Raw genomic sequence first — 14,238 nt, forward strand, 5'->3', positions numbered from 1 at the left:
TGTTCCTAAGATAAGTTATCCTTTGGCTTCTCATCCATTTCCAGCACAATAAAGTCTGTAGGAACCTCAACATCACCTATCTTCACTGGAAAATCTTCAAGAAGTCCTATAGGAAGCCTTACAGATCTATCAGCAAGTACCAAAGATATCTTAAAGGGTTTATAGATGGTGAACCCCAACTTCTTGGCAACAGAAAATGACATCAAGCTCACAGAAGCTAGATCACAAAGACAACTAGCAAACTTCAAAGGTCCCAAAGTTCTTGGCAAAGTGAAGCTTCCTAAATCAGATAACTTCCTTGGTATAGTCTTCTTTTGAATAGTGGCACTGCATTCATGACTAAGCACCACCATGCCCTGAAGTTCCTTTGTTTTCTCAACTATAGCATCCTTCAAAAACTTTGAATATTGTGGCATCAAAAGGAAAGTCTCAGTTAATGGCATTGTAATCTCCACCTTTTCCTTACAACTCCATAGCCACGCTATGGAGTTGGTAGTAGTGAATTTAAAATCTACACTAGATTTTATGTCAACGCTACGCGTAGATATTTTGTTGATAAAAATTATACGCAATCAATTATATTTATTAAGATAAAAATTTAATATATTAATGTTTTAATAATATATTAAAAATATTATGGTACTAATCTAATAATTTTTATATAAATTGTGAGGTTTTAACAGCTTTATTTTGAATCTATATACAATATGTCATATTTCAAAAACGTATTATTTGGTGAAACACTTATAAGTTAATATATCCAAACTAACTAAAAATTTTACAAATTAATCAAATGCTATTTTTTAAACATAGTATTAACATGATGATAAAATATTATACATGTACTTCTTTAAATCAAGAAAATAATTTTTTTTCATCATTTTCACTTTTATGCCAATTATATATGTGTTAAAAACAAAAAAGTAATAAAATTTAATATTTTTATCTTCTTGTTTAAACAATACAAATTTTTATTTTGATATATTAATTTAAATACAAACTAATAAACAATTTTTTTTAAGATTAATCACAACTTTAAATTTGAAACCAAAACAACAGTTGAATATGAAATGAATAAAATCACAGAAAATTTATGAAATAAATATATTTTTATCAATTGGTTGTGTAAAGTTTTAAATAATTTTTCAATGATTATACGTCATTTATTTAGTTAAGAATGATAGTTTTTTCATCATGTTCATTTTTATTTTTGTTAGATCTGTTTTTAAATGAATATATCATATATATTTATTTTAATGATTTTGGTAGGATTCTATTCAGTTTTATCATATTATTTCTCAGTTCTTATAATTATAATTAAGTAGACAAAACCGGTACAATTTAATACATACAAATTTTTAAAAATGAAATAACAAATTGAACAATTCAAAACTAAGAACTTCTACAGTAATCATTTACAATTTCAAATTGATATACAAAATATAAATTTTTTCAATAATTATTGCATAATATATTAATTGAGAGTATGTGAAGATATGTTTTGCATATGTGAAAAAATAGATAAATATAAATCATAATTATTAGTTATTTAAAATTCTATATGAAAAGCTTTAAAATTAAGTAATTTAAACTTGTATAAGTAGCATATATTGTTTTATAGATGATAAATTAAATTTGAAACTTATACAATGATAATGGAGATTTTAATATCATGGTTTTTTTTTTGTTATTATCATGCATCATTTTTTTTTATGCATTTAGATTGCATATATATTCTTACCATTTTTAATCTATTACTTTATCCAACAATTTTCTAAGACAAACAAATTCATGTACGCAGCAGCTATATTATTATTATTGTTTTTTTTGGGACAAACACTGATTTTAAAAACAATAAACAACCGGTAAAAAATGTTAGCGAAATGAATGCAAAAAGGAAAAAACAAAAAACAAAAAGTTAAGAGAGAAGTGTTAAACCCAACCATTTTTTTTTTGACTTGATAAAAAGCTTCAACGCCTTCTTCTTCTTCTTCTTCTTCGTCGCTCTCCGCGTCCTCTCTATCTGAAAATCCTCCAAATCTCTCAATTAATTCTTCCGAACAAGTAAGCTTCTTCGATTCGTCTTATTACTTACACCAATCGTGATTTTGCCTTCGTCCTCTTGTTTCGTAACTTATTATACTTTTGAATTTTTTTGTTTTTGTCGATCTCAGAGTAAAGAGATTGATTAACCTAATTACTTCTGTTCTACTGTAATGCACGGCTATTAGGAATCATCCGTGATATAATTTTATAAGTTCTGGATTTGGATTCGAAATTTTCTCTTCTACAGACTCGTGTTTAGGAAATAGAACCTAGTTTTAGCTGTAAATCGTTGTGATCGAGTTTGACCATTTTTGTATAAACCCTAATTTCTAGATTCGGCGCACAGATTACACACCTTCAAATCCAGCTCGATTCATGTTTTGAGGTGCATGTATTGATTAGTGCTTCTGAGATGAAGAGAAAAAAATTCATGTTCTTTGTGTGTGTTAATCTGTGATTCACAGGTTTGTGAGAGAGGAACCGAAGATAAACTCATCAAATCATATAAATGGAAGTCTGCAATTGCATCGAGCCACAATGGCCAGCTGATGAATTGTTAATGAAATACCAATACATCTCAGATTTCTTCATCGCCATTGCTTACTTCTCAATCCCTCTCGAGCTTATATACTTCGTCAAGAAATCTGCGGTATTCCCTTATAGATGGGTCCTTGTTCAGTTCGGTGCCTTCATCGTTCTCTGCGGAGCAACACATCTTATCAACCTATGGACTTTCACTACACATTCAAGAACCGTGGCGCTCGTGATGACCACCGCAAAAGTTCTAACCGCCGTCGTCTCCTGCGCCACCGCGTTGATGCTTGTTCACATCATTCCCGATCTGCTGAGTGTCAAGACCCGGGAGCTTTTCTTGAAGAACAAAGCCGCAGAGCTCGATAGAGAAATGGGGTTGATCCGAACTCAGGAAGAAACGGGAAGGCATGTGAGAATGCTGACACATGAGATAAGAAGCACTTTAGATAGACACACGATTCTAAAGACTACGCTTGTTGAGCTTGGTAGGACATTAGCTTTGGAAGAGTGTGCATTGTGGATGCCTACTAGGACTGGTTTAGAGCTACAGCTCTCTTATACGCTTCGTCAGCAACATCCAGTTGAGTATACGGTTCCGATTCAGTTACCGGTGATCAACCAAGTGTTTGGTACTAGTAGAGCTGTGAAAATATCTCCTAATTCCCCTGTGGCTAGATTGAGACCTGTTTCTGGGAAGTATATGCTTGGGGAGGTGGTCGCTGTGAGGGTTCCGCTTCTACACCTTTCTAATTTTCAGATTAATGATTGGCCAGAGCTTTCGACGAAGCGATACGCTCTTATGGTTTTGATGCTTCCTTCAGATAGTGCGAGGCAATGGCATGTCCATGAGTTGGAACTCGTTGAAGTCGTTGCTGATCAGGTTTAACACTTTTTTGCTATGTTCCTGTTCCTTTGTTTTGCCATGTAGCCATTGGATCTTGTTTTAACTTATCTCTTCTTTGATTCTAGGTGGCCGTGGCTCTCTCACATGCTGCGATCCTAGAAGAGTCGATGCGAGCTAGGGACCTTCTCATGGAGCAGAATGTTGCTCTTGATCTAGCGAGACGAGAAGCAGAAACAGCGATCCGTGCACGAAACGATTTTCTGGCAGTTATGAACCATGAGATGCGAACACCAATGCATGCGATTATTGCACTCTCTTCGTTACTCCAAGAAACGGAGTTAACACCTGAACAAAGATTGATGGTGGAAACAATACTTAAAAGTAGTAACCTTTTGGCAACTTTGATGAATGATGTCTTAGATCTTTCAAGGCTAGAAGATGGAAGTCTTCAACTTGAACTCGGGACATTCAATCTTCATAATTTATTTAGAGAGGTAACGACATATTATTCCTCTTGCGGGTCATTGTTTGGATACTAATATGTCAACTTTTGAACAGCTTCATGTTTCAGAAGTTGTAGTATTTGTGTATGTGATTAATGTATCTGAATCATGTTGCAGGTCCTCAATCTGATAAAGCCTATCGCCGTTGTAAAGAAACTACCCATCACACTAAATCTTGCACCGGATTTGCCGGAATTTGTCGTCGGTGATGAGAAACGGCTAATGCAGATAATATTAAACATCGTTGGTAACGCCGTGAAATTTTCCAAACAGGGTAGTATCTCCGTTACTGCTCTTGTCACCAAGTCAGACACTCGAGCTCCCGACTTCTTTGTCGTGCCAACTGGGAGTCATTTCTACTTGAGGGTAAAGGTTAGTATCTTTGCCACTTAAACCATAGCTTAACGTATTTGGTATAGGTCTTAATTTTGAACGATTTATTCAACTATAGGTAAAAGACTTGGGAGCAGGGATAAACCCTCAAGACATTCCCAAGCTTTTCACTAAATTTGCTCAAACACAATCTTTAGCAACGAGAAGCTCAGGAGGTAGTGGGCTTGGACTCGCCATCTCCAAGAGGTTGAGCCTTTTTTAGAAACGTTTTCTTTCTCGTTCTGGTCTTTCTTCTCTTCTGGTATTGATACAAAAGGCATTTGATATGACAAAAGGTTTGTGAATCTGATGGAGGGTAACATTTGGATCGAGAGCGATGGTCTTGGTAAAGGATGCACTGCTATCTTCGATGTTAAACTTGGGATTTCAAACGAATCTAAACAGTCGTGCATACCGAAAATTCCAGCCAATCCTCGACATGCGAATTTCTCTGGACTTAAGGTTCTTGTCATGGATGAGAACGGGTAAGTATTAGCGTCTTGCCCTTAAAACACCGTAATTGGCGTCTAGAAAAGTCGCAGACATAATCTTATGAGAAACCACTGATTATGTTCTGGTTGCAGGGTTAGTAGAATGGTGACGAAGGGACTTCTTGTACACCTTGGATGCGAAGTGACCACAGTGAGTTCAAGCGAGGAATGTCTCCGAGTTGTGTGTCATGAGCACAAAGTGGTGTTCATGGATGTATGCATGCCCGGTGTCGAAAACTACCAAACCGCTCTCCGTATACATGAGAAGTTCACGAAACGCCACCAACGGCCACTGCTCGTGGCACTGACCGGTAACACAGACAAATCCACAAAGGAGAAGTGCATGAGCTTTGGTCTAGACGGCGTTTTGCTCAAACCCGTGTCTCTAGACAACATGAGAAACGTTTTGTCTGATCTTCTAGAACACCGGGTTTTGTACGAGGCCATGTAAAAAAGGCATTTGACGCAGAGGGAGTAATCTCGACGGTCCTGGCTTTTTTTCTCCCCGTGAAAACATCGGGACGCTGATGTTTTCTCTGGTTTAATGTGTACATATCAGAGATTTGTTGGGAGCGTTTTGGATATGAAAATCATAAAAGAGAACGGGAAATAACAAAACAGAAACTGTCGACCGGTCTTTGTGGCGATTTGGATTCCGGTTACAGAAGAAGATGTTAAAACGGTAAAATAGTTTCATGTTACATGTCTGACCTGTGTTATTGTATTCTTATATACTGTAGTTACATTCTTTTTTTTTTGCGTAACTTGTATGATATTGATGCAGTATTATGACGTCGACTTTGCAATTCATATTTATATACATATTGGGAAATAATCATAAAAATTTTCTAAATATAAATAGTTTTCTAAGTAAAACCTTAATTTTTTGGGGTCCTGTTTCAGAATATCAAAAGTTAAATTCTATTCTCATCCCTACATTTTTTTTAGGGTCTGTAATATATTATTTATATTCGCATTACTACATGTTTGTATCATTCAATAACAGGTCGTTTTTAACACTGAGTTATAAAATTTAGTTTCGGATCCGTATAGATACCTTTACTAGATCATATCAGACAAGGGTTGTAATAATGTACTATCTTATCAAAAAATTTCTATTCTTCTTTTTTTTTCGAATCAAATCTTTCTATTCTTCTTCTCGGCATAAAAAATATTAACCCACCAAATCTTTTTCTTTATAATTCAGAGTAAATCCTAAGGAGTCCAGATTAATCTTCAAAATTTTCCACCCTTGTCTTTCAGGAAACGACATGGGCGTCTGGACTTACTGGTCCTAGTCTCTTGGGTATTTTACCCGAGTCTCCATCCCGGATGATTCTTCTCTCTTCGACGGCTCTACTTCAGAGTCCGACCTTCTCCCGACCATGTCCTTCACTCCCTCTACTCTACGAGGGCACCATTGAGCCATGTACCCGTTAACGTCTCTTTTGGCGAGAAGCGGATCCGCATTATCGTATTATCCTTCTTTGTTGCCCCACTTCAGTCTCTCTGCTGCGTCTAGCTTCCTTGATCGTCACTCTGGTTGAAGATTTTCATTCAAGGTGAGCTTCGTGGACCCGGACTGGCTTCCTAGCAGACCCGCCTTCCCTCTTTTCTCTTGTTTTTTATTTTTATTTTTATTTTTGCTGTACCCCTCTGTTTGGGTAATTGTTAGTTTGTGACTCTTTTCTGTACTTCCTCCGATTATAGTGCAGTACGCCCATTTCGTTTCGCTTTCTTGTGTAACCGGTATGAGAATGTGCCTGTGTGGCTGATTCTGCCTTCCTCTTTCCCGCGGATAACTCAGCTTGACTTTTTTTGTTTCTTTCCTGTCTTGTGCTGAGTCGGGTGTGCACGGGCCTGGGTTCGGGGTCGACTCTCTGTCCCGCCAGAGGTTGACCTTCCTCCCCTGGTCCTTCTTCCGAGAGTCCGCCTTCAACGCCCCTCAAGTGGAATTCAATGAGGGCTTTGCCTGCTTCTTCTACAGGATGCCCCAGGGTTGGGCCGCTTTGGGCCTCCGCAACACATCCCCAATCTCTGTAGGAGAGAAAGTATGGGTCATAGGGCTCCACCTTTTCTTATTCGGCGGGGATTGGGTACTGGAGTTCCTCGATTACAATGGGGCTCATGGGCTCGAACATCATGCTCGACCCTCTCAAAGATAGGACTCCCCTTTCTGCTTCCACAGTGGTCCGATCTTGGATTGTTATCGTAGCATAACTACTTTGCTTGTATCCGCTACAAAACATCATCTCTCGAGACTGTGCGGTCGCGCGCATCCCCAGCTGCCGTTTGTATTCCCTGTTCAGCTTTGCTCTAGCTTCCATCGTTACCTCAAGTATTTTCCGAAGGCGGGCCTGGATCTCCTCATTCTCCTCCTGGCCCTTTTGTAGTTCACCCACTGTGGGTTTGGACTGATGGTTTTGTGCTTAAGACCGCACTCCATGGTCGTCTTTTATGTTTTCCTTTCAGACGTGTTGGCGCGCCCCTCGTGTCGATTGTTTTAACGTCATTTCTTGTTTCTGCTTCTTCCTTTTGATTCCTGGGTTGCTGACCCCGAGCTTGAATGTTCAGCGGTTTTCTGACTTGGGAAAAAAGATTTATTTTGCTTAGAGAGTGTTGCCCCCCCCCTCATTCAAGCACCAAATTGTTTAGGGGATTTCCAGTCCTTCACTGGGTGTAATTCTCCTGCAAAACAGAAAAGACATCAGGGCCCGGAAAACACGATGGTGGTATGTTATCCGAATGAAATCCAACACTCAAGTAAGAAAACGGCTCAACAAAGACCAAAATATAGCTGTTCGGAGAGCGGAAAAAGTATGTGAATCCTCTCCCCTAGAAAAGGGTAATGTATTTATAGGGAATTACCTAACCCGGGTTATAGAATACCGGGTTGGCCCATGGATTGTGGATTGGGTGGATAACCCATGATCCGACTCGACTGAATGATGTGGGTGCAATGGAAAACTACAAGTTTTACCCTAAACAAAGCTGCAAGTGCACAGAAAACGCAGTAGTAGTTAGGGATCGAATCAACAATGAGTTGTGTGTTGAGGACTCCTAACTGATGCTAAAATCTATTGTAGACATAATCAGATTTTTGGTGGTCACTGAATCTAAATAACTAAGCAGAGATTAAAAAAGCTTGCAATAAAATCGATTAAAAACTATATAAAAATGGCGCTGGGTTTAGGGTTCATCTCTAGGGTTCATGATCTATGATACAGAGAATCTAGGTAAGGATTTTCTATGATTTTAAAACTAGGACAGACACTTATAAGATTAGCCAACTCTCGTCACCCTAATCATCTAATCACTTAATCTCAGCAATTAACTCTCGCTCTCATGCCAGAATAAGATCATGCATTTCAGATCAGAATCTATCTCGACTTACATAACCTCCGTCGGTAGCTTTCATCTCCTACGACGGAGACATCCATAAGATCCAGTTCAAGTAACCCAGATATAACACTCTTGTGGCTCGGATTCAACTTTGGATAGGACTCTTGGTGATCAATTCAGATAACTGCTTTAAGATTGGGATGAATGGGAGAATCATTTAAAAACTGAAATCTTTTAACCTACAAACCTAGATGTCATTCGAACATGGGATCCCCTTTGATGGTCCCTTCACCCAACAAGGTGACTACTCAGACATGGCTGAGCTTGACATCATCATTGGTTTAAGAATGAAAAAGCAATAAAGTAAAGAGATAAAGAATAAAGAAAATCTTCTCTGATTAAAGACAGTATTGGCGATGAAAAGCTTCTACAATTGCATAAAATTAAAAACTAAAACTAAAATGAAGTTCTCTCTCAAAGAGATCAAAGAGGCTTAGGTACAAAAGACCTAAAAATGAGTATTTATAGTGTTTCCTCTCTTCTGGACGTCTAGGGCTTGTAAAATGAGTGCAGAGAATGACTTAGGCCTTAGTTGGGTTTCTGAGGTTCGGAAAGAGGTCCACCGCGGGTGAGGGGGGCTGAGCCGCGGTGGGGAGGAGCTTGGCTGCGGGTGAGAGCTTGATGCTAAGAGAATCAAGGGTTACTTCTAGCTTCACGTTTTAAATTTGTAATCCTAAATATCTGCAAGTGCACAGATGTGCGTTGTAGTACTTAGGGGTCAACCCACAGAGATTTTGAGCTTTCAGTATGAATCAATCAAGACTTAAGACTAGCAGAACAAGCAAATGAGGGTTTTTGGTTTTGGTGTCACTAATCTAAATGCAAATCGAAATAAAAAGGGTTGTAAAACAATAAGAACAAATCGCTGGGTCTAAAGGGTTTTCGCAGGGGTTCATGAACTGATCAAAAGACAAACAAATCGATAAAGAAAATCAACTAGTGAGGCTCCCGAACTAGAATAGACACATGTAAGATTAGCCAACTCTCGTCGCCCTAATCATCTAATCACTCAACACAGCAATTAACTCTCACTCTCATGCTGCAAATAAGATCATGCATTAATAACAGAATTCATCTACGCTCGCGACTCTCTGTAGGTAGCTTTCGTCTCCTACAGCGATTTCGCTCGGTCATTTCTAGGTCTGGTAATTCGATACAGCACTCTCGTGGCTCCAATTACTGAGATCAATTTTCAAGCGGTTAGCAACAGAAACAGCATAGGGAACAAGAATGAACAAAAGGCTCCTAGAAGACTTTGAACGCTAAATCGAATAAAGCATAAGATCAAGACATGAAATTCCTTTTAAAAAATCCCTTAAAACCCAACTGGAAAATTACTCAGACATAGCTGAGTTCAACATCACAAAAGTGTTTAGAATTGCAGAGACTTGAAATAGACAAAGTTTAGAAACGAAGAACAGGTTGAAGAATGAGGGCCGATGGTGCCCCTCTCGGTGGCTCCTCTTCTGGGCGAGCTTCTCTTCTAGGGTTCCTGGTGAACAATGTGGCACACCCTTCTAAACGACTTAAAAGGGGTTTATATAGTGTTTTGAGTCCTCGGAAACGCCTAGGACTTGCAAGAATAATGACGGGAGTGACTTGGGCTTTAATATGGGCTTCTGATGCTCGGGATTGAGCTTTCCGCGGTCTAAAATTTCGCACCCCCGGCAGATGACGTTTTGCCTGCGGGTAAGCTTCTGACTGTGATGATTCGCCTTCAGTGTATCGACCATTTCTGGAGATCTAACCGTTGGATTGCTTTGATTCCACTTGTATTGGAAATCTGGTTGTCTCCTCTATCTCGTCTCCAAATTAGGGGATAATCACATGGTGGGAAGACCTCCTTTTGATACCAAACTTCCGACGGTCATAATTTATCCAAAGTTATGCTTTTTGCTTCCAAATGTATTCCTTTTGTCAAAATAATCTAAAAACTCTTTTGAGATTCTAAAACATGGAAATAAATTTAAAAAAAAATAAATCTGAGTGAAAACACCTGCATAAGATATTAAAAGTGATCCATAAAAGTGGTCAAGATCAGGTGTTATCAACTCCCCGAAACTTAAACCTTTGTTTATCCTCAAACAAAACCAAAGATCTGAACCTGGAAGAGAGGTTTAAAAATCGCAGGAGCTAACAAAATCTCAGAGATCATGCTTCTAAAGCAGAGTTAGTCATTATGCTCAAATTAAGGATAATCTAGAAAATTCTCACCAAAGTACAGGCATAACTAATCCGTTGATCCGTTATGCGAAAATCCAGACACTTAAACTTATCTTCCACTCAACTAGCTGTTAACATTCATTCAAAAGTTCAAATGGTTCTCATCAAAGGACTTTAGTAAAGAAATCAAGGCTAGGTATTCAAAATGGCTCTTTCAGGGTGAGGTTCTCAGTGTTTAGGGTTACCTTTTTCTGGAGAGACAAGACATTATGCAAAACAGCAAGAGAGGATGGAACTGCAAATGCCCCCACAGTTTCAGTCACATTCTCCTTGCTTCAAGATTTCTGATCTCCTTTCTTCAGGTTCTCCTTATAGTTTCCCCAGACTTAGATTTTTGTCCAGGTTGTGAATCCATAACTCCTTAAGTGAATACCTATTGCCTTGGCTCAAGTGATTTCGGCTTCTAAGACTCTTTTAGGCTCTTAGTTTCCTTTCCTTTCTTTCTTTTTCTCTTTCTTCGTTTTTTTTTGAAAGGGGAAAATGCCTTTTGACTTGGAGTCTTAGGGAGCACGAAACTTACCTTTAAGAATGAGCTTTTCTAAGGAATCCTACGATTTCTGGCACACTCCCTTCTGATCTCTTTCAGTCTTTCTCTTGAGTGACTGAAAACTATGTTGTTCCTCCCTCTCCGGTGTTTTTGCACATATCTGTCGATATAAACTAAAGAGAGAATGCATGAGGTTTAAACATAAAGGTTTGGGTTAAGGGTGTGGTACCAGCTAAAGATGAATTGGCCATCTAAGACAACAAAGAGTGGTAAAAATGATGTAAAGATATCCTAGATGTGTATCATGATGCCAGCTAAAACCAATGAGAAAATTAGATGTCAAGATTATGTTCAAGTGAAATGAGCTAGTGTATCCTGGCAGAAAAAATCTCTGTAAATAGAAATCCTCTGGTGGGAGTTCGTAGTGCGAGTACTCTAGCTACCGCCTAGTCTAGTACTAACCACAAAGAACTAACATGGAAAGTCTAGAAGCATATGATTTTGTTCCGGCGTTCCAGTTTTGAAAACTATTTTGAAAACTTTTTATGAAACACAAACTCAAGACAAATTAAATTTCATTAGTAACAGATGAACATCCTCCCCAGACTTAAATCACACTGCCCCCAGTGTGAGAAATTTTTGAGAGGATGGGATAATGATGGACTGAAATTTAGAATGTTTGGGGTGTACTTACCTGGTGATGTGCTTTTCTGGTTCGTGATTTCTGTTCACCTCTTATTCGTTCTTCGCTTAAAAACCTGAAATTATAGAAAACAAAAACAAAGCAGCAAAAATAGAAGAAGGCAAATCAAAGGGAATAAGTAAAATACCAAGTGGGTTGCCTCCCACTAAGCGCTTGCTTAAAGTCATTATCTTGACTTTGATGATGCTCTAGCCTGGTGGGTCTGCCAAGAGCATTGTTTCTCTTCCTTCTTCTTCTGTGAGGTATGGTTTTACACGCTGTCTGTTAACGACAAATGTGTCTCCTTTCTTACCCCAAAGAATGAGTGCTCCATACGGTTTGACTTCCTTTATTGTGAAAGGTCCAAACCATCTAGATCGTAGCTTTCCTGGAAATAGCTTAAGGCGAGAATTGAAAAGAAGAACTCTGTCATTTGGAGCAAAGGACCAATGTATGATCCTTCTATCGTGATATGCCTTCGTCTTCTCCTTGTATATCTTGGAGTTTTCGTAGGCATTATGGCGGATTTCTTCTAATTCATGCATTTGAAGCATTCTCTTTTCTCCAGCTGCCTTAAAGTCCATGTTCGTCTCTATTAATAGCCCATTGTGCTTTATACTCTAGCTCTATAGGGAGGTGACATGCTTTTCCATGAACAAGATTGAACGACGTGGTCCCTAAAGAAGTTTTGTATACTGTCCGATAGGCCTAGAGTGCATTGTCTAGTTTTTCAGACCAATCCTTGCGGTTTATGCCAGTTGTCTTTTGTAAAATCGATTTGATCTCTCTGTTAGAGATTTCCACTTGTCCACTTGTCTGAGGGTGATATGGAGATGCAACTTTATGCGTGACTCCATTCTTTTTGAGCAGATTTTCGAAGACTCCGTTGATGAAATGGGATCCTCCATCGCTTATCACAATTCGGGGAATTCCAAAGCGAGGGAAATTGATTGATTTAAACAACTTTGTAACCACTTTTGCATCATTAGTGGGGCTGGCGATTGCTTCTACCCATTTAGAGACATAGTCTACCGCCACTAAGATGTATTGGTTTCCGAAAGAAGTTGGGAAAGGTCCCATGAAATCAATTCCCCATACATCAAAGATTTCGACTTCAAGAATGAAGTTTTGAGGCATCTCATTCCTCTTGCTGATGTTGCCCATTCGTTGGCATGAATCACAGCGTGAGATGTAGGTATGAGTGTCTTTGAACATAGTAGGCCACCAAAATCCTGCTTGAAGAACCTTTGAAACCGTTTTGTAGGTTGCAAAATGTCCTGCATACGCTGAACTGTGGCATCTAAACAATATTCCTTCCATTTCTTCTTCGGCGATACACCTTCTGAATAAACCATCTACACATCTCCTATAGAGAAAAGGTTCATCCCAGAAATAATGCCGAATTTCCTTTCAGAATTTCTTCTTTTTATAGCCAAAGAATTGTGGAGGTTCGATGTCTGCAGCTAAGTAGTTTGCTATATGCTTAAACCATGGGGTGTCAAAAGCATCTGACCGCCGTATAGGAGGTTGGGATGGCTTTTCTTACATGGTAATAGGTATAGTTTCCATAGCGTAAACATTTTCTTCTGGCAAACTATCATTCAAAGGGAGTTTCTCTTCCACTCGAATCCTAGAAAGATGATCTGCTACTCCATTATCTGCTCCTTTCCGATCTCGAATTTCAATATCAAATTCTTGCAGCAGAAGTATCCATCTGATCAGCCTCGGTTTGGCATCTTTCTTATACATGAGATACTTGATTGAAGCATGGTCAGTATGGACGATAACCTTAGATCCTACGAGATAGGATCGAAACTTCTCAAATGAAAAAACGACGGCTAAAAGCTCTTTCTCCGTAGTCGTGTAATTACATTGTGCTTCATCCAGAGTTCTACTCGCATAGTAGATTGCGTGTAGTTTCTTTTCTTTCCGCTTACCAAGCACAGCTCCAACAACAAAATCACTCGCATCACACATGATCTCAAATGGTTGTTCCCAATCAGGTGGTTGCACAACTGGAGCGGAAACAATGGCGTTTTTGATCTTATGAAATGCTGCCAAGCACTCATCATCGAATTCAAAGTTCGTTTCCTTACAGAGCAGACGTGTGAGAGGTCTAGCAATTTCTGAGAAGCCTTTTATTTATCGCCTAGAGAATCTGGCATGCCCCAGCAAACTTCGGATTCCCTTCATATTAGTTGGAGGTTGTAGGCTAGTCATGACTTCAATCTTTGCTTTGTCAACTTCAATACATTTTCCAGATATTTTATGTCCAAGCACACTTCCCTCGCAGACCATGAAGTGACATTTTTCCCAGTTAAGAGCAAGATGCTTTTCTTCACAGCGCTGCAGAACTTTCCTAAGTTTGCTAAGCATCTGGCGAAAGAGGATCCATAGACTGAAAAATCATCCATGAAGACTTCCATGAAATCTTCGATGAAATCAGTGAAGATAGACATCATGCATCGCTGAAAGGTTGCAGGTGCATTACACAATCCGAAAGGCATTCGCCGATAGGCAAAAGTTCCGTAAGGACAGGTGAATGTCATATTTTCTTGATCTTCCGGTCTAATTGGAATTTGGAAAAATCTGGAATAACCATCTAGAAAGCAGTAATATTCGTAATTTGCCAATCTTTCTAGCATTTGGTCAAT

General features: G+C 38.8%; 2 protein-coding genes across 2 annotated transcripts; one reads left to right on the forward strand and one right to left on the reverse strand.

The window, feature by feature from the left end:
- The first annotated feature begins 1,963 nt into the window (after positions 1-1,963).
- On the forward strand, positions 1,964-5,626 carry LOC18008524 (ethylene receptor 1). Its single transcript, XM_006391315.2, has 7 exons — positions 1,964-2,064; positions 2,511-3,460; positions 3,550-3,918; positions 4,045-4,299; positions 4,379-4,506; positions 4,596-4,784; positions 4,884-5,626. Exons 2-7 carry the CDS (start codon positions 2,555-2,557, stop codon positions 5,239-5,241), a joined length of 2,205 nt encoding a protein of 734 aa, XP_006391377.1. The 5' UTR covers positions 1,964-2,064; positions 2,511-2,554; the 3' UTR covers positions 5,242-5,626.
- A 6,167-nt stretch (positions 5,627-11,793) lies between these two features.
- LOC112085209 lies at positions 11,794-12,168 on the reverse strand. The gene has a single exon (XM_024154337.1). The coding sequence runs from the start codon at positions 12,166-12,168 to the stop codon at positions 11,794-11,796; it is 375 nt and encodes a 124-aa protein (XP_024010105.1).
- Positions 12,169-14,238: the final 2,070 nt, after the last annotated feature.

This window comes from Eutrema salsugineum, unplaced genomic scaffold (assembly GCF_000478725.1).
Source record: "Eutrema salsugineum unplaced genomic scaffold, Eutsalg1_0 scaffold_9, whole genome shotgun sequence".
Lineage (NCBI taxonomy): Eukaryota > Viridiplantae > Streptophyta > Magnoliopsida > Brassicales > Brassicaceae > Eutrema > Eutrema salsugineum.